At 50.0% G+C, this 26,263-nt stretch overlaps 1 protein-coding gene across 2 annotated transcripts; it reads left to right on the top strand.

Moving 5' to 3' along the window:
- Positions 1-12,180: 12,180 nt before the first annotated feature.
- EPHX1 (epoxide hydrolase 1) lies at positions 12,181-25,519 on the top strand (the record flags this gene model as incomplete). Of its 2 annotated transcripts, none has more annotated exons than XM_080699517.1 (8): positions 12,181-12,363; positions 14,583-14,763; positions 21,493-21,720; positions 22,116-22,245; positions 22,748-22,914; positions 24,336-24,444; positions 24,784-24,909; positions 25,318-25,519. In XM_080699517.1, 8 exons carry the CDS (start codon positions 12,181-12,183, stop codon positions 25,517-25,519), a joined length of 1,326 nt encoding a protein of 441 aa, XP_080555643.1. The 2 variants fall into 2 exon arrangements, with proteins under 2 accessions (XP_080555643.1, XP_080555642.1); XM_080699516.1 differs by having other exon boundaries at positions 22,706-22,914.
- Between the last annotated feature and the right edge of the window lie 744 nt (positions 25,520-26,263).

Raw genomic sequence — 26,263 nt, 5'->3', positions numbered from 1 at the left:
AAGGAACAGCCTGCACAGAGTCCCATGATAGGAGGGAGCGCGTGAGCCCCAGAGCCGAGAGAAGATGGAGTGGCAGGGTCAGGGGAGAGGCAGGCAGTCAGATCACACAGGCCTGGAAGGTCACGTTAACCCGCGTTGCCCTGTCTTGTCAGTGGGGAGCTCTCCAAGAGTTTTAACTGGGGGTGTGAGAAGATCAGGCGCAGAAGACACCGCGGCTGCAGAGTGGAGCGTTGGAGGAGCAGAGCAGGGTGAGGAGACAGGCAGAGGCTCTGCAGTGGCCCACAGAAATGCCCAGGCACCAGTGCCAGGGTGTGGTGGCGGGAATGGATTTTTGGAATTAGAGCTGCTGGAACTTTCTGATTATCTATGTAGGTGGAATGAAGACAGGATTTCAAGGCCATCTCCTGGGTCTTGGGCTTGGCATTTGATGGTGCCAGTTGCGGGGAGAGGGAGCCCCAGGAGGCACAGTTTAGGGGAGAAATTACAGTGCAATTTCAGACGCACTGAAAACACCCAGAAATTCAAGCTGCTCGTCGTGTATACAGGTGCAGAAGTCAGAGGAGGCCTGGGATGGAGACCACCTGTGTCTTGTCACCTGCAGAGGTGGCAGTGGAGCCACATGCACCATAGGCTCCCTTTGGGCGGCAGTTCACTGGCAGCCGCTGTCTCCCAGCTCAGTTGACCCAGCCTCACGTTCTTGCTGGGCGTCTGGCCGTCAGGTCTGTGGGTTTCTGGGATAATCTTTGTCCCATAGGCTTCTTGGGCAGAAGGCAAGGCAGACATCCCAGTTGCTGCTGATTCAGTATGTTCTGTGAGGCTCTGGTGCCATAAAGGCATCTGACTCATTTTGAAAAGAAAGCACAAGGAAGACTATCACCCGTTTGGCTTTTCCTATTATTTATTTATTTATTTATTTATTTATTTATTTATTTGCAGGTCTAGGGATGGAACCCAGGGGCATTTGACCTCCAAGCCACACCCCCTGTCCTATTTCTCTTTCTTTCTTTCCCTCTTTCTTTCTCTCTCTCTCTTTCTTTCTTTCCTTCTTTCTTTCTCTTTCCTTATTTTTGTGTGTGGTACTGAGGGTAGAACCCAGGGGCTTTTCTACCTCCAGGCTACACTCCCAGACCTATTTTATACTTAATTTGGAAACAGGGTCTCACTAAGTTGCTGAGAGCCTCACTAAATAGCTGAGGCTGGCTTCGAACCTGTGTGATCCTCCTGTTTCAGCCTCCCAAGCGCTGGGATTACAAGCGTGCGCCACCACGCCCGGCTTATTCTTTATTTTGAAACAGGGCCTCACTCAGTAGCTGAGACTGTCCACAACCCACCATCCTTCAGTTTCAACCTCTCGAATGCTGGGATTACAAGAATGTGCCACCATGCCCAGCTTCCTATCTTAAAAAATGTGTTATTATGGCCGGGCATGGTGGTGCACACTTGTAATCCCCATGCTTGGGAGGCAGAGACAGGAGGATTGTGCGGGTTTGAAGCCTGCCTCCCTGGCTTAAGAGACTCTGTTTTGAAATAAGAAAAAAAAGGTCTGGGAGTATAGCCCCGAGGTAGAAGGGTTCCATCCCCAGTACCACCAAAAAAAAAAAAAAAAAAAAGTGTAATAGATAGTGAATGCAAAAGGTAAAAACTTTTTTCAAGGGACATAAACTTCTGCAGCGCATTTGTTTCCTACAGTGCTGCGGATGGACCCCAGGCCACAGGCTTGCGTCAAGTGCTCACCACCGAGCCCCTGCAACCCCTGTTCAGTGTCCCTGTTCTGCCTGGGGATGGAACTCAGGGGGCATTCTACCTCTGAGCTACACCCCCAGCACTATTTTACTTTTTGTTTTGAAACAGTCTCACTGATTTGCTGAGGCTGGCCTTGAACCTGTGATTCTCCTGTCTCAGACTCCCAGGAACTGAGATTACAGGCTTGTGCCACCACACCCAGCTCTGGTTCTGTCTTTTCTGGGACACTGTTATCAATGTCTTGAGTGAACTCCCATGAACTCGCAGAGGTAACCTTCAAGGTGGGTGTTTCTGTTCTTTGCTCCACGGTGGTGCCTGTGAACTACACACATATTCCTGTGCCCAGCTTCTTTCCACATAACTACCTTTCGTGGTGCTCAGTGCCTGTGACTTGTCAAGCACCTGTTAAAAAACGACATGGTGAGGATTTGACACTGAAAAGGACAGCATCCCTGCCTTCAAAGGCCACAGGGTTTCACGGCACAGAGAAACCTTCCCCCAATAAGGAAACTTAAGGAACAGAGGTGGCCTCACCTGCCGAAGACCAGCTCCGGCGATTCAGGGGTTCTCGAAGGTGAGCCAGGATTCGAGGAGTCGGCGCTTTGAGGGAATGAGAGACAGCCGGAGGCGTGACTCTGCCATTCAGAGTCAGTGCTTTGTTTTTATATGCTTTTATACGGAGGTATTTGGTATTAACAACTTTTGGCAAAACATGTTTTCAGTACACCTAGGTACAAACAACTTTTGGCAAAACATATTTTTACACAAATTTCTCAGCAAACACTTGCCCCAATGAGCTCATATATCATGGTTGGAAAAAAATCTGAAACCATCCAAATTATCGCCATACAATTCATTTTGGTTACTTAGCCACACACAAAAATCAATTCTATTTAATATTAACCTAAATAACAATGTAATTCTGCAGAGCTGCAGAGCATGTTCACACCCAAGGCTAAACCAAAAGTACAAAAACAAGGGCTTTTCCATTAAAAAGGACACAAAGATTATGAAAGATGTGTGTGTGTGTGTGTGTGTGTGTGTGTGTGTGTGTGTGTGTGTGTGTGGTACTGGGGATGGAACCCAGGGGCATTCTACCTCTGAGCTACACCCCCAGCCCTATTTTTATTCTTTATTTTGAAACAGGGTCTCACTGCATTGAAAAGGGCCTGCTTTATCTGCTATTTTTGACCACTAGATATTCTATAACTTATTCTGACCCATCCACCAAACTCATACTGAACTTATTCTATAATCTAACATTACAATGTCTACACCTAAGCCAGGCATGGTGGCGCACGCTTGTAATCCCCCACTTGGGAGGCTGAGACAGGAGGATCGCACAGGTTCGAAGCCAGCCTCAGCTACTTAGTGAGGCTCTCAGCAACTTAGTGAGACCCTGTTTCCAAATAAAGTATACAATAGGTCTGGGAATATAACCTGGAGGTAGAAAGCCTCTGGGTTCCACCTCCAGTACTACCAAAAAACAAACAAACAAACAAAAAAAACCCACAAATAAAGTATAAAATAGGTCTGGGAATATAGCCCAGAGGTAGAAAAGCTTCTGGGTTCCACCCCCAAAACCACACACACACAAAAAACAAAAACAAAATAAAACAATGTCTACACCTATTTTTCTATAATACCTATTAAGTTGTTTACTAAGAAAATTCCCTGCCTGCCCAGCCTTCTGTAGGAATGGCAGATTCTTGATGTCAAGCCATTTTCCCTTAACCCTTCCTATCCACTTCCATCCTATATTATCCTATGAAGGGTGGTGGGGGCTATGTATTGATTAGCTCTGGCCCCCTGAGTGGCAACCACGGATGCCCTTCAATTATATAAGCTGACCCAGTTTATTTTGCAGGCACCATGTCAGGCTTTTCCTCAAAAGACGCAGCATCTATAAACAACTGTAACTGTTTCAGTTTCTGTTAGCCAGATTCTTACTATTTGGGATTTTATGAATTTCTGAGCAATTTCCAGGTTTCTTAATATCCTTTTTCCTGTAACATCTTCATATATAAAGAACAGCATGTCTCACTGAGACCACCCAGATCATCTGGCTTGATTAATGATCCAGTTAGGACACAATACAAAACAGGATCACTGTGAGCGTAGTCACCGTCCTCCCGCCTTGCAGGAGTCCTCCTCCTGTTGGGACCTTGTCAAACAGCTCCAGGGACCCGGGCCTTGCCACTCACTCAGGGAAGGGCACACAGCATACAAAACATGGCTGGATTTGAAGCTTACCTTCCCTCCTTACTGGCTATGACTGCATAAGAGACTCAGCCTTAGTTTTCTCATCTGTAAAGTGGGAATGCTATAGAGATGACATGAGCTCAGAGCAGCACCCCGGAAGTCTTCCCTGTCACCCCCAGACTTTGCCCACAGGCATGAGAAGACCTCTGAGCTGCAGCCCAGAATACATGCAGCTGGGGGCCCAGGGATGCTCAAAGAGGAGGGATTTTGCTGGCTCCTGAAGGAAGAAGAACAGGGTTCGGGGAGGTGAGAAATGGAGCATATCCTAGTCTTTGGCAGCCTGTTTTGGGGGGACAGGGCTGCCCAGTGGGGCATCAGACTGCAGAGTAGGGTGTCCCATCCTGAGAGTTTAGAGCTTGCAGGCTGTGAAGGAGGCTGTGTCCCTCCTAGGAAAGGAAAGTTGGTAAAATTTTAAATTTGAGCTTAGGCTGGGTGTGGTGGTGCATGCTTGTAATCCAGTGCTTAGGAGGCTGAGACTGGAGAATTGCAGGTTCAAAGTCAGCTTTGGCGATTTCTTGAGGCTCTCAGCAACCTAATGACACCCTGTTTCCAAATAAGAAATAAAATCTGGCTGGGGTGTGGCTTGGAGGTAGAATGTCCTGGGTTCAATCTCCAGTACAAAAAAAAAAAAAAAAAGAGTTTAGGCTGCTGAGCCTTTCATAGGCCCTGCCGGGGGAGAGGGACAGCAGGCAGCCCTGGCATTTACCTCCTGTTTCTGGTGGGTTGGTGGCAGCTGTGCATACAGAGCCTTGGGGGCTGTCATTCCCCAGAGGGTTGCAACCAGGAGGGCAGCTTGGGTGCCCAGCTTTCTGCATGGGATCAGCGCACTGGTCAGTGAGCACACAGAGGCCCTGGAGTTCTGTGCTCTCTCTCACCTGGAACCTGCATTGTCTGTCCCTTTCCTTTTGTTCTGAACAGAGGCCATGTCTTCCCACCCAGGCACAAGTGTTCTTTCTGATGCTTGGGGGTGGGGGGTCCCTGCTGCTGCTAGGAGTGAGCGCAGTGCTTCTGGTTCCCCAGGTGCAAGGGACAGGTCGCCTGGTCTTATGTTCCAGTCTAGAGCCGGGCAGGGTGGCATACACTTCTGATCCCAGTACTTGGGAGGCTGAGACAGGAGGATCACAGGTTTGTGGCCAGCCTCAGCTACTTAGTGAGGCCCTCCGCAATTCAGTGAGATCCTGTTTCAAAATAAAGAATAAGCCAGGTGTGGTGGCCCATGCTTGTAATCTCAGTAGTTGGAAGGCTGAAACAGGAGGATCTAAGGTTTGAGGGTAGCTTCTGTTACACAGTGAGGTACTCTGCAACTTAGGGAGACCCTGTTTCAAAATAAAGAATAAAAATAGGGCTGGGGCCGAATGGCGCATACTTGTAATCCCTGCGCTTGGAAGGCGGAGACAGGAGGATCTTGCAGGTTCAAACAAAGCCACCCTCGCTGGCTTAAGAGACTCTGTTTCCAAATAAAAATATAAAAAATAGGTGTCTGGGAATGTAACCCGGAGGTAGAGGGTTTCCAGGAACCCCAGTACCACAAAAAAAAAAAAAAAAAAAAAGAATGAAAGAAAGAAAGAAAAAGAAAAAAGAAAAGAAAAAAATAGGGCTGGTATGTTGTTGGGAGGTAGAATGCTCCTGGGTTCAGCCCCCGGTACCACAATATAAATAAATAATAAAGAAGTAGGAAGCTGGATGTGATAGTGCAGGCTTGTAATCCCAGTACTTGGGAGGCTAAGAAAGGAAGATATAGCTATTTAGTGAGGCCCTCTGTAACTTAGTGAGGCCTTGTTTCAAAATAAAGGATAAAAAATAGGGCTGAGAGTATAGAATGTGTTCAATTCCCAGTACTGCAAAAATAACCCAGGCTAGACTAGCACCTTCGGAGTTGAGTGGGGACTTGGTGGAACTGGAGCTTCTCCAGCCCCACCCTAGGCCTCCTGAATCAGAAACCCCGGGTTTATCAGGTTCCCAGGTGGTTGGATGCACCTCAGAGTTGAGCACTGGTGTTCAGCCACCCACCCTGCAGGGACGTTTGGAGACCTTCAGCCACCCACCCTGCAGGGACGTTTGGAGACCTTTTTGGTTGTCACACTAGGAAGTAGGAAACAACTGGCATCCTGTGCGTACAGATTAGGGGTGATGCTAAAGGCCCTATAATGCACAGGAAAGAATACCCCACAGCAGAAAAGTACCTGGTCCAAAATGTCTAGGTGCAGAGGTTGAGAATCCCTGCCTAGAGCCCTCACAACAGAGTACAGCGAATACAGAGATTCCTCGCTCCCCCAGGCCAGATGCACCACTCCCTGACCGCAGAACCGGGGGCAGTCGCCCTGTCCCGCCTCAGCGTCCCCAGCTCTGAGCTGGAGGCTGCTGGGCTCCTTCCCCGTGGCTCCACCCAGCTGGGGATCAGCCGCTTGGTGGAGGTGGGCCGAAGCTCCCCTTCTCTTCCTCTTAGGTGCTGGGTGGCAGTCAGAGAGCCGGGGTGGGGGTGGGGGCACTGTCATCAGTCAACTACTGCTAAGGCTCCCAGCTCCCAGGCCCGCAGCCGCCTACGGGCTCCAGCTTTAGGTTTCCTCGTGGACAGTCCCTCTCCATCCTGGGTAATGTTTGCTCTCACCAGTCCACCGCCGATGTGTCCATCCCGGGGAGGGCAGAGGGAGTCACCCGCTGCCTCCACACCCTCTGCCTCCGGGGGCGTGGGCAGGCAGAGGGGCGCCAGCTCCCTGAGCCTCACACTGCCCGGCCTTGGGGGGCGGGGGAGTGGGGGCGAGGTAGGGCCGCGCAGATGAGCCTGGGCGCCTGGCTCTGATTGCCCCGTCTCCCGGGGAAGGAGGTCTTGTTTACTATTATTTTCATTTGGAGGAAAAATTGTATAGGCCTGGGAGACACGTTCCGATAGACCGTTGCAGCTCCCAGCAGCCGTGGGTCATCTGTGATGGGGGTCCCAGAGGGCTGGTCTGAGGTTTGAAGCTGAAAGTGGGTGCTGGGGAGGGGGCCGGGCCATGTGCCCTAAGACAGCCCAGGCAAGCATTCTTTGGCTCCACATCCTACACATATGATTGTCTGATCTGCGGGAAAGGCCCCTGACTTAAGTCAGGAAAGTCAAGTTCCATGAACCGTGGCTCCGGTGGACTGTAGTATATCCTGGTTTATCACATCCTTAAAACCCTCTTGCAGACTGCCAGTGCCTGCTGTTATCCTGGGCTAATCTGCACTTAATACCTGCTGTTAAAGGGCTGTTACTAGGTGGTAAATTAAGCTTCAGTAAAGCCTGCTTTGTAATCTGAGACCTGTGGCTCTAAGGCGCTGCCCTTGAGCAAAGTATTAAATTCTTGTTATCTTAATTAGAATTCAAGAGATAGAATTTTTTAAAAATTCTTTAAGTTACTTTGCCTTCTACTTTTGCTATGTAATAGTTTCCCCTTATCCCAGGGGAATGTGTTCAAGACCCGCTCCCAACCCCCGTGGATGTCTTAAATCAGGTATAGTGCCAAACTCTATATTTAATATTATGTTTTCTTGCCGGGCGTGGTGGCGCACGCTTGTAATCCCCGCGCTTGGGAGGCAGAGACAGGAGGATCGCACAGGTTCGAAGCCAGCCTCAGCTACTTAGTGAGGCTCTCAGCAACTTAGTGAGACCCTGTTTCCAAATGAAATATAAAATAGGTCTGGGAGTATAGTCCGGAGGTAGAAAGCCTCTAGGTTCCACCCCCAGTACTACAATAAATAAACAAACAAAAAACTTATGAATTGTTTATTTCTGAAACTTTCTCTTTCTTTAAAATACTGAGAGTTGGAGGGCGTGATGGTGCACGCTTGTAATCCCCACGCTTGGGAGGCGGAGACAGGAGGATCGCGCTGGTTCGGAGCCAGCCTCGCTGGCTTAAGAGACCCTGTTTCCAAATTAAAAAATATATATATATATTAAAAAAAAATAGGTGTGGGAGTGTAGCCTGGAGGTAGAAGGGCTTCCAGGAACCCCAGTACCAAAAAATAAAATAAAATACTGAGAGTTGACCCAAGGGGCTGTGCCACTGAGCTTCACCTGCAGGCCTTGCTAGATTGCCCAGACTGACTTCAAACTTGCGATCCTCCTACCTCAGCCTCCCAAGTTACCAGGATCACAGGTGTGCATCACTGAGCCAAGACTGAAATTTTCCATTTAATATTTTCAGATTGCAGTTGACTATGAATAACCAAAAGTGCACGCAAGGGGGGCAGGTGGGATGCTTGGCGGTGCTGGCGAGGGCCCTCACAGTGCCCTTTGTCCTAGGTCCCCTTTGTTTAGGTGGGCCAGGAGCGCTGTCATTCAGTACTGTGCCTCGGGTCAGCAGGGTTCAGTTTGCTGTTTGAAGTCCAGGAGAGATAACCACACTTTGCACACACCAGATCAGCTGAGTCATCAGGCCCGTGCGATTGTAAAAAGGCAGCGCGGCGGCGCACCAGCAGCCGCCCTGCCTCTCCCGGTCTCCAGAGCCTCGCTGTGTGCGGAGCTCCACGGCTCTGCTCCCCAAGAAGGTGACCAAAGAGTGAGAACACAGAGCCAGTGGGGTAACGAAGCGCTGGGATAGCTCTGCCCAGAAAAGGGAAAGCTTTACATCCAGAGGGAAGATATAACGGTGCCCTTGGCGTCTTGCTGCTGAAGTCAGGTAAGGATAGGGTTCGCGTGGGAGGTCAGACCCTCTGTATTGTTCAGTATGCTTGCAGCTCACTGGATGGAAGGCGTCATGCAAAATTCGTCTTCTTTGCTTCCAGTGCTGTGAAGCTGGTACAGATATTGGCAGAGCGTTCTCTGGTGCTGAGCACTAGTTGGGACAGTGACTAAAACAGACACGATCCCTGCTTTCCTGAACCTCTCTCTCTTAAGACCCAAGTGTGCGGGGCGAACTACACCCGTGCTGCTGCTGAGGCGGTCTGTGCCCTGCCCTCGCCTCTTCCGCCCATCCCCAGCGCCTCGTGGCCCCTAAGCTCTGCCCCGCCTTCAGTGCCGTGAAGGCTGGGATTGGATGGCTCCCCTCTTCTCAAGGGGGAGGATTTCCTGGCAGGGACACGGGGTCTCCCTGGATATGGCAGAAGCTCATGTAGGTTTTCTTTTCTTAATTCCTTAAAATCAGAAGGACTTGTCTCCAGCCATCTTGTGCTTTGTTTTATTGGGAGGAGTGCTGGTCCCAGCACCCATCTGATCAACTGTCATGTACAGGGTGCTGGAGACAGGCACCGTTGGTGTTTGGGATCGAAAGATGAAAGCTGTGGCCTGTCTTGGCTGGGGATAGGACACCACCAGCACAGCCCCGCCACATCCCTGGCTGGGATGGTCAAGGCCAGCTCCCTTGGCATATCGCCTACTTTGGAGAAATGTTTAGTAAATGAGATCATAGCTGTTTCAGAGTTTCACAGCCCAAAGAGGGAGATATGTTGAAAGATTCACGGGGTATGGTTACTAGGAAGAAGACTGCAATGAGATCTAAAAAGTGTGCTGGCGACTGAGAGATGGGCTTTGGGGTTGTGTCCCTCTCCCTCTCCCTCTCCCTTTTGTGATACTGGGGATTGAACCCAGATGCAGTCTCCCTCCAAGTTATACCCCCAGCCCAATTTTATTTCTTATTTGGAAACAGGGTCTCGCTAAGTTGCCGAGGATGGCTTTGAACCTCCTGTCTCAGCCTCCCAAATACTGGGATTACAAGCGTGTGCCACCATGCCTGGCTAGGGTTGCCTTTCTTGAAAGCTGTTACAGTAAAATGTGGGGTGATGGAGGCTCTGGTCAGGGAGGCGGCTGGGCAGAGAATCTGGTGGTATCAGTATCTGGTGATGGATGAGTGAAAAGAAAAAAGCAGTAGTCTCGAGGGAATGCGCATTCCAAGTATTCTTGAGAGGATCAGCTCCCTCACCTGCAAACCCCCAGCAGCATCCTGAACATCTAATGCTGGTAAATAAGGAGACAGAAATGAGCCTGGCGAGGTGTGCATGCCTGGAATGCCCAGGACGTGGGAGGCTGAGACCTGAGGATTGCACATTCAAGGGCAGCCTTAGCAACTTAGACTTTCAAGTTAAAAAATAAATAAAAAAAAGAGCTGGGGCTGTAGTTTGGAAGTAGAATGCCTCTGGGTTCAATACCCAGTACTCCCCCCACCCAAAAAAAAAAGAGCAGAGAAATAGTGGTTTCCTAGCAGGACCTCCTCCTGCCTACAGTTTCCAGCACAGAGTCAGGGTAGTGCTGGGGCCTCCCTTTAAGCAGATACTGTGTCCTTAGGCTGGGTCCTGCCGGAGGATAGTGTTCATGTGCACACAGGTTTCTCTGAACATGACCCTGCTGTGGGCTCTCTGCCTGCGGGGGTGGAAGACAAGCAGCCAGAACACCGTGCTGGGCTGGTATCTTCCTGCCATTGGTCAGCAAAGACCCAGCTCTTCTTTCTTCCCCTTATGAAAAAAATGCTCGGGAACCAGACGAATGGAGCTGAGAACATAGCTGAGTTGATCTGACATGTAGTAGGCCAGTCTCAGCAACAGAAAGTGGAACAGTGGTCACTTCAAGCCCTGGCAGGGTGGAGCAATAGAAGGGTGATAGCTACAGGGTATGGGGGTTTCTCTTGGGGTCCTCTCTCCCAGCGAGGGCTGGACCACACTCCCTTACACACCCGCCCCTTCTTCCAGGTCCACTGCTCCAAGAAGCTGCTCCTCATCTGTCCCATGGGGAGGGAGTCAAGAAGCCTGGAGAGGAGCTTTTCTGGAACCTCAGGAGCAGAAGGCCCCTCAGAGGCACGAGGCCTCACAGTGCAGACCCAGGTCCCACCCAGGGCTGTGCACAAGCCAACCTGGGTTCTTTTTTCCCCAACGGGGTCAATGGTTTTCATAGTTTAGTAGGATTATGGTTGGCTTTTTTCTATTCCTCTATTGCTTTCCAGTTTTTCTATACCATATACATGTTTAGGACTGTCAACCTAAACTTGAAAAATGGGGCCGGAGGTGTGGTTCAGTAGTAGAATGTGTGCTTAGCATGTGCTAGGCCCTGGGCTCCATTGCCAGCACTAAACAAAACAACACAAAATTACACACACACAAAAAAATTAAAGATTCTCTAAAGAATCCAGGGTGTGGCAGCACATACTTGTAATTTAATACTTGTGAGGCTGAGACAGGAAGATCACAGGTTTGAGAAGAGTCTCAGTAACTTAGCAAGCCCTTAACCAACTTGGCAAGACCTTGTTTCAAAAATAAAAAATGCTGAGGGTGTAGTTCGGAGGTAGAATGCCTCTGGATTCAATGTCCCCAGTACCAAAAAAGAAAAAAAATTGTGATACTTATTTGAAAATGGCATCACACTATGATAGAATCCATGTGCCCTAGTAAACTATCGTGTATCCAAAGAGGTGGAAAGGAGAAATTCTTTTGTTTTTCTTTTTGGTACTGGCGATTGAACCCAGGGGCATTTTACCTCTGAATTACACCCCCAGCCCCTGTTTTTATTTGGAAACAGGGTCTTGCTAGGTTGATGAGAGTCTCACCACTTGCTGAGGCTATCCTCAAACCTGTGATCCTCCTGTCTCAGCCTCCCAAGTACTGGGATTACAGGCCTACACCACCACACCTGGAGAAGTTCTTTTTTTTGTGTGTGTGGTACTAGGGAAGGAACCCAGGGGCATTCTACCTCTGGGCTATTTTTTATTCTTTGTTTTGAAACAGGGTCTCACTGAGTTGCAAAGGGCCTCACTAAGTAGCTGAGGCTGTCCACGAACCGCGATCCTCCGGTCTCAGCCTCCCAAATGCTGGGATTACAAGCGTGTACAACCAAGCCTGGCTAAGGAGAAATTCTTACAGGCAAAAATGAAGAGGATTAGATCAGTTATTTTGAAACAATAATCTTTGGCCACGACGATTGCTAACAGGAGTGGCATCGGTCCCAGGGTGCAGAGCAGATGTTGCAGAAGTGCTTTTGAATGCAGCCGCTGTGGCCTCTGGGCATGCCTGTGCTGGCAGACAGTCTTCAGATACCGGCATCAGTCAGTGTTGCATAAAAAATCCTTCCTTCATAACCTCCCATCTGTATCTTTATTTTCATTTCTCGGAAGCATTGACACAAGCAACTCCATTTGACTCTGGCAACTTCCCCTTCTTTCAGGGGAGTTTGGGGGACAGGAGCTGCCTGGGTCATCCTGTTGATGGCGTCTCCTTCATCCCGCAGGAGTCATGTGGCTGGAAGTCCTTCTCGCCTCCGTGCTGGGCTTTGTCATCTACTGGTTCATCTCCCGGGACAAGGAGGAAACTTTGCCACTTGAAGATGGCTGGTGGGGACCGGGGGTGAAGTCCACAGCCAAAGAGGATGAGAGCATCCGGCCTTTCACGGTGGAGACGTCGGACGAGGAGATCAATGTGAGGCGCTGGTTTCTCTGAAGAGCTGGGCTTGGGTGGGGATGGCGCTAGGGAGGCGCCCTCTGTGGGAGGTTTCTTGGTTTCCTTTTCTTTCCCTGTCTGCTCTTTTCCCTCAGGGCAGGTGCAGGTCGCTCCACAAAGGTGTGCCTGGCTCGCCCACCCCATCCTTCTCTCCTTTCCCTTCCCAAAGCCCAGGGGTGCCAGGCAGGAGAGGCTCTCTGCTGGAGCCAGTGGCCTGCCTCAGAGGGCATAGAAAGCAGCCGTTTCCACTTCCTCTGTGCCCACCTGAGACCTTGTGCATGAGCTTGTGGAAGAAAGTGAGCAGGTCCCCCTGGGGCCCGGTGGAGATCCTGAGTGCGGAGCGCGGCCCTCTCCACAGACCCCGTGACGTGCTGTCGCACCGGGGAGGCGGGGCCAGCGCGGGCTGGGCACCCGCCGTGTGGCCATCCACCCACATCCACACATCCACCCACATCCAGTTGCTCTAGAACCCTGTCCAGGGAGGACTGTTCCCAGCACAGATGTAGAAAGTGAAGCTGAGAGAGGTCGGTGATACGGCTGAGTGACCGCGCTGGCAAAGCAAGGCTGGAACTCAGTCCAGAGCCTCCGCCTCCTCCACTGCACAGGGCTGGAACCAGGAAGGCGGTGACCCGTGGCGTGGGGTGACCTATGGGGCAGCCTCCGGGGGAAGTGAGGATGCTAAAGGAGTTTGAGATTAAAAAAAAAAATGCCCGAGGGTGTCCAAAGCACTTGGGGAAAAGCCCTGGAAGTGGTGACACTTGAGTCACCACATGGGGCTGACACACACCAGTGGACTTGCACTGTTTTTGTACCACCACCATGCCAAGAGGAGTTTTTAACATCTTTTTCCTTTTCCTTTTTCTTTTTCTTTTCTTTGTGGTACTAGGAACTGACCCCAGAGGGTTCTACTTCTAGGCTACACTTCCAGACCTTTTTTTATTTTATATTCTGAAACAGGGTCTCAGTAAGTTGCAGAGTGCCTCACTAAGTAGCTGCTGAGGCTGGCCTTGAACCTGCGATCCTCCTGTCTCAGCCTCCCAAGTACTGGGCTTACAAGCGTCCATCACCATGCCTGGCTACATCTTTAGATGGTCAGGGAAGCCAAAAGGGGAATGCTGTTGGGTGACCTGTGAAGGTTACATGGCATTCAAATTTCAGTGCCCATCAATCACGAGCAGAACCACACCTGCCACCCATGTCAGCTGTGCCAGGACAGAGTGGAGTGTTTGCAGCTTGCAAAGCCTAAATCATTTGTTATCTGACTCTTTACAGAAAAAAATTGCCAACCCCTGCTTTATAGAAAGCTTGTAAGTTAAAGATGAGTACTGTTTGAGAGATGGGCGAGGTGGTGCCCGCCTGTAACAGGATCACAGGTTTGAGGCCAGTCTCAGCAGCGTATGAGGCCCTCAGCAACGCAATGAGATCTTTTTTCAAAATAAAGAATAAGCTGGGCGTGGTGGCGCAGGCTTGTAATCCCTGCACTTGGGAGGCGGAGACAGGAAGATTGTGCAGGTTCGAAGCCAGCCGCGCTGGCTTAAGAGACCCTGTTTCCAAATCAAAAAGTATAAAAATAGGTCTGGGAGTATAGCCTGGAGGAAGAAGGGTTTCCAGGAACCCCAGTACCACCACACACACACACAAAAAAAGAATAAAATAGGTCTGGTGGGTATAGTTTGGAGGTAAAATGTCCCTGGGTTCCTTTCCCAGTACCACAAATTAATAAAAATAAAACATGAGCGATAGCCAGGCATGGTGGTGCATGCCTGTAATCCCAGTACTTGGGAGGCTGAGACAGGAGGATTGCAGGTTTGTGGCCAGCCTCAGCTACTTAGTGAGACTCTGTTTAAAATAAAGAATATTTACTGGGGTTGTATGTAGCTCAGAGGTAGAACACCCCTGGCTTCAATCTCCAGTCACACACACACACACACACACACACACACACACACACACACACACAATGAGGGGTGTGGCTCAGCGATAGATCCTTGCCCGGCATGCGCAGATGCAAAGTGCGTCTGTGGTCTACAGTAGAGAGCACAGCACCTGGGGGCAGCTGACAACGTGGACCTTCACTCTGCTCCCCGTGGTGCTGGGCCTTGTGGCTTCGGGGTCTGTTCTGTCTTGTGGAAACAAACTTTCTCTTGTGCGGTGGCCCACTCACCCCTCTCTCCTTGGGACTCTGCATTCCACTCCAGGACTTACACCAGAGAATTGATAAGTTTCGGATGACCCCATCTTTGGAGGACAGCCGCTTCCACTACGGCTTCAACTCCAACTACCTGAAGAAAGTCGTGTCTTACTGGCGGAGTAAATTTGACTGGAGGAAGCAGGTGGAGACCCTCAACAAATACCCCCACTTCAAGACCAAGATTGAAGGTACGCTCCCCAGCCCCGCAGGGCACGGATGCTAAGGAGCAGCCCTCTGTAGAGTGACTCAAAGGCTGGAGGGACCGCGAATCCAATGACAGGCTACTGAGGTGAAGTTAGAGGTGGTAACCCTACAGGAATGCAGCAGTAATGAATGCTGGGGTTTTTTTCCTTTTTCTTTCCTTTCTCTCTCTCTTTCTTTCTTTCTTTCTCTCTCTTTCTTTCTTTCTTTCTTTCTTTCTTTCTTTCTTTCTTTCTTTCTTTCTTTCTTTCTTTCTTTCTTTTTGTACTTGGGATGGAACCCCAGGGGCATTCTACCTCCAAGCCACACCCCCAGCCTTTTTTTTTTTTTTTTTTTTTAGTCTTTTTACTTTTTGAAACAGGGTCTCACAGAGTTGTGAAGGGCCTCGCTAAGTAGCTGACCCTAAGTAGTGATCCTCCAGTCTCAGACTTCTGGATGCTGGGATTACAAGCTGTGCCACCACGCCTGCAAGTAATGCCATTTCGTAACAAACCACAGATCATTAGGGCTATACAGGAAGAAAAAAAACAAATAATTTACTTATTTTATTTATTTATTTATTTTTTGGTGGTACTGGGGTTCCTGGAAGCCCTTCTACCTCTGGGCTACACTCCCAGACCTATTTTTACATTTTTATTTGGAAACAGGGTCTCCTAAGCCAGCACGCGCGGCTGGCTTGGAACCTGCGCGATCCTCCTGTCTCTGCCTCCCAAGCGCGGGGATTACAAGCGTGCGCCACCACGCCCGGCTCACAACAAATAATTTAAAAGCTTGAGAAGTACAGAATCTAGTCCAAGGATGGAGAGGAAGACTGGGCCTGGGCACAGTCTGTGTCCCTTAGCCAAGTTTTGGACTACATGATACCACAACTGTTGAAAGGTGCTTGGCTGCCCAGTCCTTTGAAAAACTCTCCTATCTGCAGCTCTAGACTTCATGTCTCAGCTATATCACAAATCGCAGCCTCATCAGGAAGAGAAGGTATCATTCAAAATTTTCTTGAGAAGGTGACCCCAGGATCATTTAGGATAAGTCATTAATTTCCTAGTGGAAAAGCTTTTTATTTATTTATTTTTTTGTAACTGCAGAAAGACTTGGAATCAAATATAGAAATGTTTAGCATCAGCCTGGCGTTGTGGCTCAGGCCTGTAACCTCAGGACTTGGGAGGCTGAGATGGCAGGATCCCAGGTTTGAGGACAGCCTCAGGAAGTAGGGGGCCTCTCAGCAACCTAGTGAGACCTTGGAATGATACAGTATTTCTTCTTTCCTTTCTGGCTTCTTTCACTTACATTGATGTCCTGAGTATTGGTCTATGTTACAGCATATGTCAGAATGCCTTTGCTTTTAGCTGGGAATGACGGTGCACCCCTGTAATCCCAGGATTTGGGAAGCTGACACAGGAGGGTTGCAGGTTTAAGGCCAGCCTCAGCAATTTAGTGAGACCCTGTTTTTTATTTGTTTTCAGTACTAGGAATTGAAACCAGGAGCATTCTACCTCTGAGCTACACCTCTAGCCCTATTTTTATTCTTTATTTTGAAACAGGGTCTCAGTAAGTTGCAGAGGGCCTCACTAAGCAGCTGAGGCTGGCTGTGAACTGTGATCCTCCTGTCTCAGCCTCCCGAGCTCTGGCATTACAAATGTGCATCACTACACCCAGCCACACTCTGTTTTGAAATAAAAAATGAAAAGGGTATAGCTCAGTTGTACACCACCTCTGAGTTCAATCCCCAGTACAAAAAAAAAAAAAAAAAAAAAAAAAAAAAAATATATATATATATATATATATATATATATATATATATATATATATATCAATTCCTTTGCTTCTGAAGGCTGGGTAATATTCCATTGCTAGGTTATAGCATATTTTGTTTATTTATTCATCCATTGATGTGCTTCTACCTTTAGCTATTCTGAATCATGCTGTTGTGAACACAGATGTACAAATTAATCTTTGGAACCTTGCTTTTATTTATTTTTATCGCCCAGAAGTGAAATTATTGGATCATATGATAATTCTGTTTAATTTTTTTAAGAAACACCAAACTGTATACAGTGGTATGTAGTGACATACCATTGTTTTTTTTAGTGACATACCATTTTGCATTTTCTCCAGTAATGCACAAAAAAATCCATCTGTCTACATCCTCATCAATACATGTTAATTTCTGTTTGTTTTTTTTAAAAAGTAGTAGCCATCCTAAAGGCTATGAATATGGTGGTTTTGATTTGTATTTCCCTTTGCAAGTAATAGATAAGATTTAATTTGTTAAAATTCTAGAAATTACTTCAAGTGTGTGAAAGACATATTGGTCCATCAGATCAACTAAAGTTTTTTTGTTTTATTTTTGGGTTTTGGCAGGGGTACTGAGGATTGAACCCAGAGGCTACACATCTAGCTTTTTTGTTTTTATAGTACTGAGATGGAGCCAGGCATGGTGGCACATGCTTATAATCCCCGCGCTTGGGAGGCTGAGACAGGAGGATCGCGCAGGTTCGAAGCCAGCCTCAGCTACTTAGTGAGGCTCTCGGAACATAGTGAGACCCTGTTTCCAAATAAGTCTAAAAAATAGGTCTGGGAGTATAGCCTGGAGGTAGAAAACCCCTGGGTTCCACCCCCAGTACTGCCAAAAATAAAATAAAAAACAAAATCAAATATATAGTACTGGGATGGAAGCCAGCATTTTGCCTCTGAGCTATCTATACCCCCAGCCCTATTTTTTAGCCTTTATTTTGAAACAGGGTTTCACTAAGTTGCAGAGGGCTTCACTAATCAGCTGAGGCTGGCTGTGACCCTGCGATGCTCCTGTCTCATCCTCCCAATTACTGGGAGTACAAGTGTGCGCCACCACGCCTAGCTTCCCTCAGATCTTTTTATTTTTCATTTTGAAAGAGGGTCTTACTAAGCCGGGCGTGGTGGCGCATACTTGTAATCCCAGCATTCGGGAGGCTGAGACCGGAGGATCGCAATTATCGGACAGCCTCAGCTACTTAGGCCCTCTGCAGCTTAGTGAGACCCTGTTTCAAAATAAAGAATACAAAAGAGGGCTGAGGATGTAACTTGGAGGTCAAATGACCCTGGCTCCATCCCCAGACCCACAAAAAAAAAAAAAAAAAGAGGTCTTGCTAGGTTGCTTAGAGTCCTGCTAAGATGCTAAGCCTACCCCTGGGGAGCAACTGTCAACATTTGCTAGATTTATAAATACATAAATACATAGCATAAAATTTGTAAGCTGAATTGAAATTCTTACTGAAATAATAGGTTCTAAAATTTGTAAATTTGACAAGTTAAAGAATTATTTTATTTTATTTTATTTTATTTTTGCAGTACTGAGGATTGAACCCAGAGGCATTCTACCTCTGAACTACACCCCTAGCCCTTTTTTTAAAAACAAAATTTCTTTTTTTTTTCTTGTGGTACTGAGGATGGAAACCAGGTACATTCTACCTCCGAGCTACACCCCCAGCCCTAGTTTTTATTCTTTATTTTGAAACAGCATCTCACTGAGTTGCGAAGGGCCTCGCTGAGTAGCTGAGGCTGTCCACAAACTGCGACCCTCCAGTCTCAGCCTCCTGAATGCTGGTATTACAACATGTGCCACCACGCTTGGCTATTCCTTATTTGAAGCACATTCTCACTAAGTTGAGTTTGGCCTCACTAAGTAGCTGAGGCTGAACGCAAACCTGCGATCCTCCTGTCTCAGCCTCCCAAGTGCTGGGATTACATTCATGCGCCACCATGCTCGGCATAAAGAATAATTCAAAAATTAAAATAATCTCTGAATATTCTCTTCTACACTTAAAAACTACTCTCAAAAGCTGGGCTTGCCAGGCGTGGTGGCGCACGCTCGTAATCCCAGCATTCGGGTGGCTGAGACCGGAGGATCATGGTTTGCGGACAGCCTCAGCTACTTAGTGAGGCCCTCTGCAACTCAGTGAGACCTGTTTCAAAACAAAGAATAAAAAATAGGACTGAGGGTGTAGCAAAAAAAAAAAAAAAAAAAATAGGGCAGGGGGTGTAGCTCGGCGGTCGAATGCCCCTGGGTTCCATCCCCAGACCCACACACACAAAAAAAAAGAATAAAAAAATAGGGCTGGGGGTGTAGCTTGGAGGTAGAATGTCCCTGGGTTCAATCCCTAGTACCCCCAAAAAACAAACAAGTACTGCAAAAACCAACCAAACAAAAACCGGGTGTGGTTAGGATTAGTGAGATTCTCATCAACCTTGCTTCAAAATAAAAAAATAAAATAGGACTGGGGGTGTAGCTCAGAGATGGCCCGCCCCTGGGTCCATCTCCAGTACCACAACAAAAACAAAACTGACCCTTGAGGACATTGGAAACTCAGACAGGGCGGTGGCGGGCGCCCCCTGGTGTTGGAGCGCCGCCCAGGCTGGGCCTGGCCTCCAAGCTCTGGCCCTCGGAGGCCTTTTGTGAAGAGGAAATTGCTTCACAGCGCATCTTTGAAGATGACAGGACAGGGTGGGTAGAAACCCCACCCAGGAAAAGCCTGGTCAACAAGCGCCACTGTCCTGTATGAGGAGGCTGGGGAGGAGGAGACCGGGAGAGGGAAAAGCTGGCAGTACACACAAAATTCTGGAATGATCTTTGCCTTATTTCTTTATTTCTTATTTGAGATGCGGTCTTGCTGGGCTGCCCAGGCTGACTTTGACTTCCTTGGCTCAAACTATCCTCCTGCCTCAGCCTCCCCCTAGTAGCTGGGACTATAGGCATGCGCCTGGCTTGGGAATGATTTTTCTGGTCAAATTTAGATTCCTCACTGAGAGCGACACAGAAGAGGAGGAGGAGGAGGAGGAGGAGGAGGAGGAGGAGGAGGAGGAGGAGGAGGAGGAGGAGGAGGAAGAGGAAAAGGAGGAGGAGGAAAAGGAGGAAGAGGAGGAAGAGGAGGAAGAGGAGGAGAGGGAGGAAAAATACAGAGGAAAGGCAGTCGCTCTCTCCCTCTGCCCCCGTCCCAGAGCCACATCTGCCTTCCTTACATATGCTCTCAGGGGGAGCCCCTGTGTACGCAGCGTGTGTGTGTGTGTGTGTGTGTGTGTGTGTGTGTGTGTGTTTTCCCAATTTTAAACTCAAATGATAAAATGGTAAAATTTGAATTAAAAATAATCTCGCACCATGCAGTATGTTCCAAAAAAGATAAGACTACCTACTAAAATAAACTTTAGGATAGGAATAAATTTAGCAGTGTAGACATACACCCAGAATATATTGTTAAGTGAAGAAAAAAAGATTCCAAAATAGAATGAATGTTGGGTTCTATTTTTGTTAAAATTATATATATATTCTCTATGTTTTGTTTTGTTTTGCAGTACTAGGAATGGAACCCAGGGGCATTCTACCTCCGAGCTATACCCCCAGCCCTATTTTTTATTCTTTATTTTGAAACAGGGTCTCACTGAGTTGCAAAGGGCCTCACTAACTAGCTGAGGCCGGCTGCAAACCTTGATCCTCCTGTCTCAACCTCCCAAATGCTGGGATTACAAGCATGCCCCACCACTCCTGGCTTCTCTATTTTTTAAAGTTTGAACTGTTAACAACCAAAGTAAGCCTAAAAATACATAACAATTAAATATAATGTAGTATCCTGGATGGGATTATTGGACAGAAAAAAGGGCACTGTGTTAAAGTTAAGCAAATCTGAGTGTGTGTGTGTGTGTGTGTGTGTGTGTGTGTGTGTGTATTTCCCAGAAGAAAATTACTGAGTGTGGTGGTGCAGTTTGTAATCTCAGTTCTTGGGAAGCTGAGACAGGAGGATCACAGGTTAAAGTTCAGCCTCAACAACTTAGCAAGACCCTGTTTCAAAACAAAAAAATAATGCTGGGCATGGTGGCACACGCTTGTAATCCCAGCGCTTGGGAGGCGGAAACAGGAGGATTACGCAGGTTCGAAGCCAGCCGCGCTGGCGTAAGAGACCCTGTTTCAAAAATATAAAAATAGGTCTGGGAGTGTAGCCTGGAGGTAGAAGAGCTTCTAGGAACCCCAGTACCACCAAAAAAAAAAAAAAAAAAAAAAAAACAAATCCAGCCTCAGCTACTTAGTGAGGCTCTCAGCAACTTAGTGAGACCCTGTTTCCAAATAAAATATAACATAATTCTGGGAGTATAGCCCGGAGGTAGAAAGCCTCTGGGTTCCACCCCCAGTACCACCAAAAAAGATTTTTTAAAATAAATAAATAAAAGTAAAAAATAAAAAGGGCTGAGAGTGTAGATCAGAGGCAGAATGCCCCTGAGTTCAATCCCCAGTATCTCCCCCCCACCCCGCACACACACATACAAAAGGGAGGAAATCTTGGCAAAGTATGACAACAGGGATAAACCCTGAGGACTTTGTGCTACAGGAAATAAGCCAGTGGTAGAAAAACAAATACTTCATGATCCCACCTATATGAAGAATCTAAAACAGACCCCTCTGTGCCTGGGTATTTGGGCTTCTCCCTTCCCTCTGGTTTCTAAATAACTGCTCAAGTGTTTCTGGAGCCCCGCTGTGAGCTGAGAGCCCAGCGTCGCACACTCAGCCCTCCCAAGCGCGTGTTCCCACGTGACCGGGAGGTATCGGCGATGCCTGCCGCCGGAGGTTGTGCGTCTGAGGGAGGACACCCCGTCGCTGTGCGCTCCGCGGTGCTGGCTGTCATGGCCGAGGGGTACCTTGGGGGTACCGACACCGGAAGCCCTCAGGACCCCTCAGTGTGCTCTGTCCCCAGGACTGGACATCCACTTCATCCACGTGAAGCCTCCCCAGCCGCCCGCAGGCCGCTCCCCGAAGCCCTTGCTGATGGTGCACGGCTGGCCCGGCTCCTTCTATGAGTTTTACAAGATCATCCCACTCCTGACCGACCCCAAGGGCCACGGTTTGAGTGACGAGCACGTGTTTGAAGTCATCTGCCCCTCCATCCCTGGCTACGGCTTCTCGGAGGCATCCTACAAGAAGGGTAGGGGTGCCGCAGGGCACGGCGCTGTTTTTCGGGAAGCTGAGGTGGGGTGGACCAAGGAGGTGGCAGAGGAGGGGTCTGGGGCCTTTTTCTTTGGCTGAAGGGCCAGGGTGTGTCAGGTCTGAGCAGGGGGCGGGTCCACATCGGGCCCTCCACTGTGCTGGGCCGGCCAGCCCCCTGCAGCACGGGTCCACAGTCATCTCACCCGGGCTGGCCCGCGCCCCTCACACCCACACTGCCGGGCAGCATGGGCATGCTGCCTTCTGGGACTGGAGGCCCCCTGTTGAGCCCCAGGACTCCTGCCTCCTGTGAACAGCTCTCAGCTCAGCTTGGGGGGCACCGGGGGCCCCAAGGAGTGACCTTCCTGGCCCTGGTTCTCTCCCCTCCACAACCAGGCTTCAATTCCGTGGCCGCGGCCAGGATCTTTTACAAGCTGATGCTGCGGCTGGGCTTCCAGAAGTTCTATATCCAAGGTGGGGACTGGGGGTCGCTGATCTGCACCAACATGGCTCAGCTGGTGCCCAGGTGAGGTCACACTCAGGTGTGTGCGCGCGCAGCCTCTCAAGGGGTCTTTGTGCAGGGCAGGCATCTATACGGGGGAAGGGCTGTCCATGCAGGCCCGGCTTTGGCAGTGTCAGGGCTGTGGGCTCCCTCTTGCCAGGGCGTGTGTGGGTCTAGGGGAGACAAAGGAGGTTCCCTATCATGTACCTCAGCATGAGCAGGTTGACCGGGTCCCCTGATTCCGTCTCACACAGGGCCCGGGACTCTGGGCCAGGTGAGGAGAAATGAAGGTTGGGGACTAGGCCTTTCTGATGGACCAAGTTCTAGAATAGTCCTGACCAGAATGCCCTAGAAATTGTGTTTTCTTCCCCAATCCCTCTGCTCCAACCACCGTGGGCACCCATAGGGGCAGGTGTGAAGGAGGCTGGATGCGCTCCTCAGCCCCGGCCGCCCTTCACACTGCCTGTCGCTTCTCTGCCCTCAGCCACGTGAAGGGCCTGCACTTGAACATGGCTTTCAATTCGAGAAATTTGTCCTTCCTGACTCCTCTCCTGGGACAGCGTTTCATGGGGTTTTTGGGCTACACTGAGAAAGATGTGGAGCTGCTGTACCCCTTCAAGGAAAAGATTTTCTATAACATCATGAGAGAGAGCGGCTACATGCACATCCAGGCCACCAAGCCGGACACCGTGGGTGAGTGCATGGGGCCTTGCTGCCCCAGGGCGAACACCCTTCCAAAGCACTAGGAGCTCTTTGTATTGTCAGTTCACGGGGTGTGTTTGTTGGGGACAGAACCCAGGGCCTCGTATGCTAAGTGAGTACGAGTACTCGAAGGCCATTGAGTTGCACACTCAGAAAAAGCTGCCTCTCAGAGCTTTTCCTTTTTTTTTTTTTTTTTTTTTAGATTGCTAAAACCCTATTTTCTGTAGTTTGCAGAGCTGTAAAATAGCTCAGAGACCAGGGAAGCTGGGACCCTATAGAATCAGAGATAACCCCACAAGGGTCCACTAGATAACTCCCAAAATCCCATTCAGAGAACACCCAGGATTGTCTTGCCCATTTCAAACAAAGCCTTTCATGGTTTCCATGGCAATCGCTTGCTTTTGCACATGAGCAGCTCATGATTATGTGAGCTGCATATAACAGCAGTTATAAGGGGAACCAGTTTGTTCCCCTTCAATTTTGAAGTATATGTGCATTACAAAAACAAAATGAAAAACACAAAACCATAAAATGAGAAGACAGTTGCCTGTAAGCTCTTTCCTCTCTACCTCCCCTCTTCTTTGAAAGAGCTTGCTAGCATTTCATCTGATGAATGCTCACAAATGATCATGCCTATTGCCCAGCATGGCCCTGCCACCCTGGACCCCTTGGTGGCCTCTGTCAGCACTGTTCCCACCAAGGGTGCCCTCCTCTCTGAACAGATCTGCAGAGTATGTACTCTGTGGAGACTGGCTTCTCTTCCTCAGTGTTTGTGAGAATCATCTATACTGTTGTCTCAGCCATGTTTTTTGGTGTTGAGGATGCCAAGGGCCTTGAGCATGCCAAGCACATGCTGTACCACCGAACTCCACTCAGCCCCTCTGCCATTCTTAGTGACCACACGGTATTTTAGCTCAGACGTGTATCAGTATTTATTTGTAGCTGATTCCCTTGTTTTGGACTTTGAGGTTGCCTGCCCGCCTGTCTTCCCTCCCCGCTCCCTCCGTCCGTCCGTCCTTCCTTTGGATTAATCCCAGGAGCATTTCTAAATGCTCCAACCCTTTTTTATTTTCTATTTTGAAACAGGGTCTCACTAAGTTGCTGTGGCTGGGCTCAAACTCAAGATCCTTCTGTTTCCCAACTACTAAGAGTACAGGCATGTGCCACTAGCATGCACAAGGCCCTGGGTTCCATACCCAGTACTATTAAAACAAGGGGGGAAAAAAACCCTGTCTCACATAGACATCACCAAACCCAGTCAGAGACCTTCAGTTTGGAAGTGGTATGGATCCCCGTGAGGTCAAGGGAAGGGATTGTACTGATTCATGAGGCTCCAGGCGGAGGTTAAGGAAGCGGGGTACGTGGTGCCCGGGTGCCAGGCCTGAGCCCCTCCCTTCCTCCTGCCCATCTAGGCTGTGCTCTGAATGACTCTCCCGTGGGACTGGCTGCCTATATTCTAGAGAAGTTCTCTACCTGGACCAATTCGGAATTCCGTAACCTAGAGGATGGAGGCCTGGAGAGGTGAGCCCTCTACCCCGCTCCAGCAGCTGCCTCCACCCCTCCCTCCCTCTCGTCCCATCCTGGGTCACTCCATGGGGAGGTCAGCAAGCTCCGTCTGTCCGTGGCTTTCCCACACATCCTAACCCTGTGACCAGTGTGGGCCTGTTCGGGGGATGAGGCGTGCTGCTTGTAGGTGGCCGGCGCCCTGCCCTGTGCAGGGGCTGATCCTAGGCACCTGCAGTGATCCGGGAGCGGGGCGCGGGGCACAGGACCTGGGCTTGCCGCCTGAGCGTGGCAGGGCTTTGCCTTCTGCGCGCTGTGCCGGGCACTGAGAGCACGGCTTCGGTTCTGCTCCTCTAGGAAGTTCTCCCTGGACGACCTGCTGACCAACATCATGATCTACTGGACCACAGCGAGCATCGTCTCCTCCCAGCGCTTCTACAAGGAGAACTTCAGCCATGGCCTGGGCACCCTCAAGCATGAGCGGTGAGCCTGGCCGAGCTGGGAGCAGGGCGGTGGGGGCTGGGGGTGACCTGCTCTTTAATGAGTATAGCCGGGGACACCAGGCCTGGCCCCCGATGTCCCTTGGGGCCTCTCCTGGCCCAGGATGCCGGCTCAGGGTGGCAGGGTTCTGGGATTTCCAAGTCCTATGTGGAGACCCTCGATGGCAGCAAGGGAAGAAGCAAAGGTGGCCACTGGGGCCGGCCCTGCCCGGGGGCCTTCCTAGAGAAGAGAGGGTTCTTGGTGAGCTGGCATGGGGAACCCTGGGCCCATTCGTTTCTCTGTAGCTCCCTGTGGGCTGGCTGGGCCTCTGCTGCCCACAGGCCCGGCTGTGGGGACAGGGCCAGACCCAGGAGCACAGCCTCACACGCGAGGGATCTGTGTTCCTTCCAGGCTGAAGGTGTTCGTGCCCACCGGTTTGGCTGCCTTCCCTTGTGAGATTCTGCACAGCCCTGAGAAGTGGGTGCGCAGCAAGTACTGCAAACTTATCTCTTACTCCTACATGGCCAGAGGGGGCCACTTCGCTGCCTTTGAGGAGCCCACGCTGCTCGCCCAGGACATCCGCAAGTTTGTGGCGCTGGCGGAGCGGCAGTGACACCTGTGGGACCGACCATGGAAGCAGCCCCCACTCCCCTCCCAGCGCGTCTCGGGGAAGACGCCCATTTTCTGGACACGCTTCTGTCCCCTGCCCCCATGAGAGCCCAGGCTCACCCCTTCCTCTCACCCCGACACACGTGTTATGCAACATGGCTTTGATAATAAATGATTTTACTTGTAAGAACAGCTGGAACCAAATGACAAGTGTGAGCCCCAAAGTCACCCACATGGGACTCCCCTTCCAGGGGAGAGCCAGCAGGTCCACATCTGTGCTGGGAAGGGTCCTCTGCCCCTCCTCCCCTCCCTGACAACAGGAGAGGTCTCCTGGGGCCAAGGCTGCTGGCCCTGGCCACCCTGTAGCAGGTGGGTCCCCAAAGGATAGTGGCACTGCTCGAGCCCCTCCCGGGGCCTAGGCCACTCAGAGCAGAGGCAGGGTGGCAAAGGGGCCCCCAAAGCCCAGGCCCAGCCAGACCTGCAGACAGCACAGGCAGGGTCTGCAGAGCCCAGCCAGGCCTCGGGCGCTGGGGTTGGATGGATGGAGCCTCGGCTGGACACCCTGCACTGGACACCCTGCACGCTACCTACCCCACTGGGCCTCTTGCACTCCCTGGAGGCTGCAAGGAAGAACCTTTGGGGCAAAGTCCAAGGTCGGATCCCTGCCCCTCCCCACCTTCTGGAGGGAAAAGACCAGGAGCTGCCCACACCCACCCAGCCCAGGCCTCTTCCTCACAGTTGTGCCCGC

The sequence above is a fragment of the Muscardinus avellanarius genome (genome assembly GCF_963383645.1).
Source record: "Muscardinus avellanarius genome assembly, chromosome: 7".
In the NCBI taxonomy this organism is placed as follows: Eukaryota; Metazoa; Chordata; class Mammalia; order Rodentia; family Gliridae; genus Muscardinus; species Muscardinus avellanarius.
The sequence above is the reverse complement of the archived record's forward strand: the minus strand, read 5'-3'. Positions and strand labels throughout refer to the sequence as shown.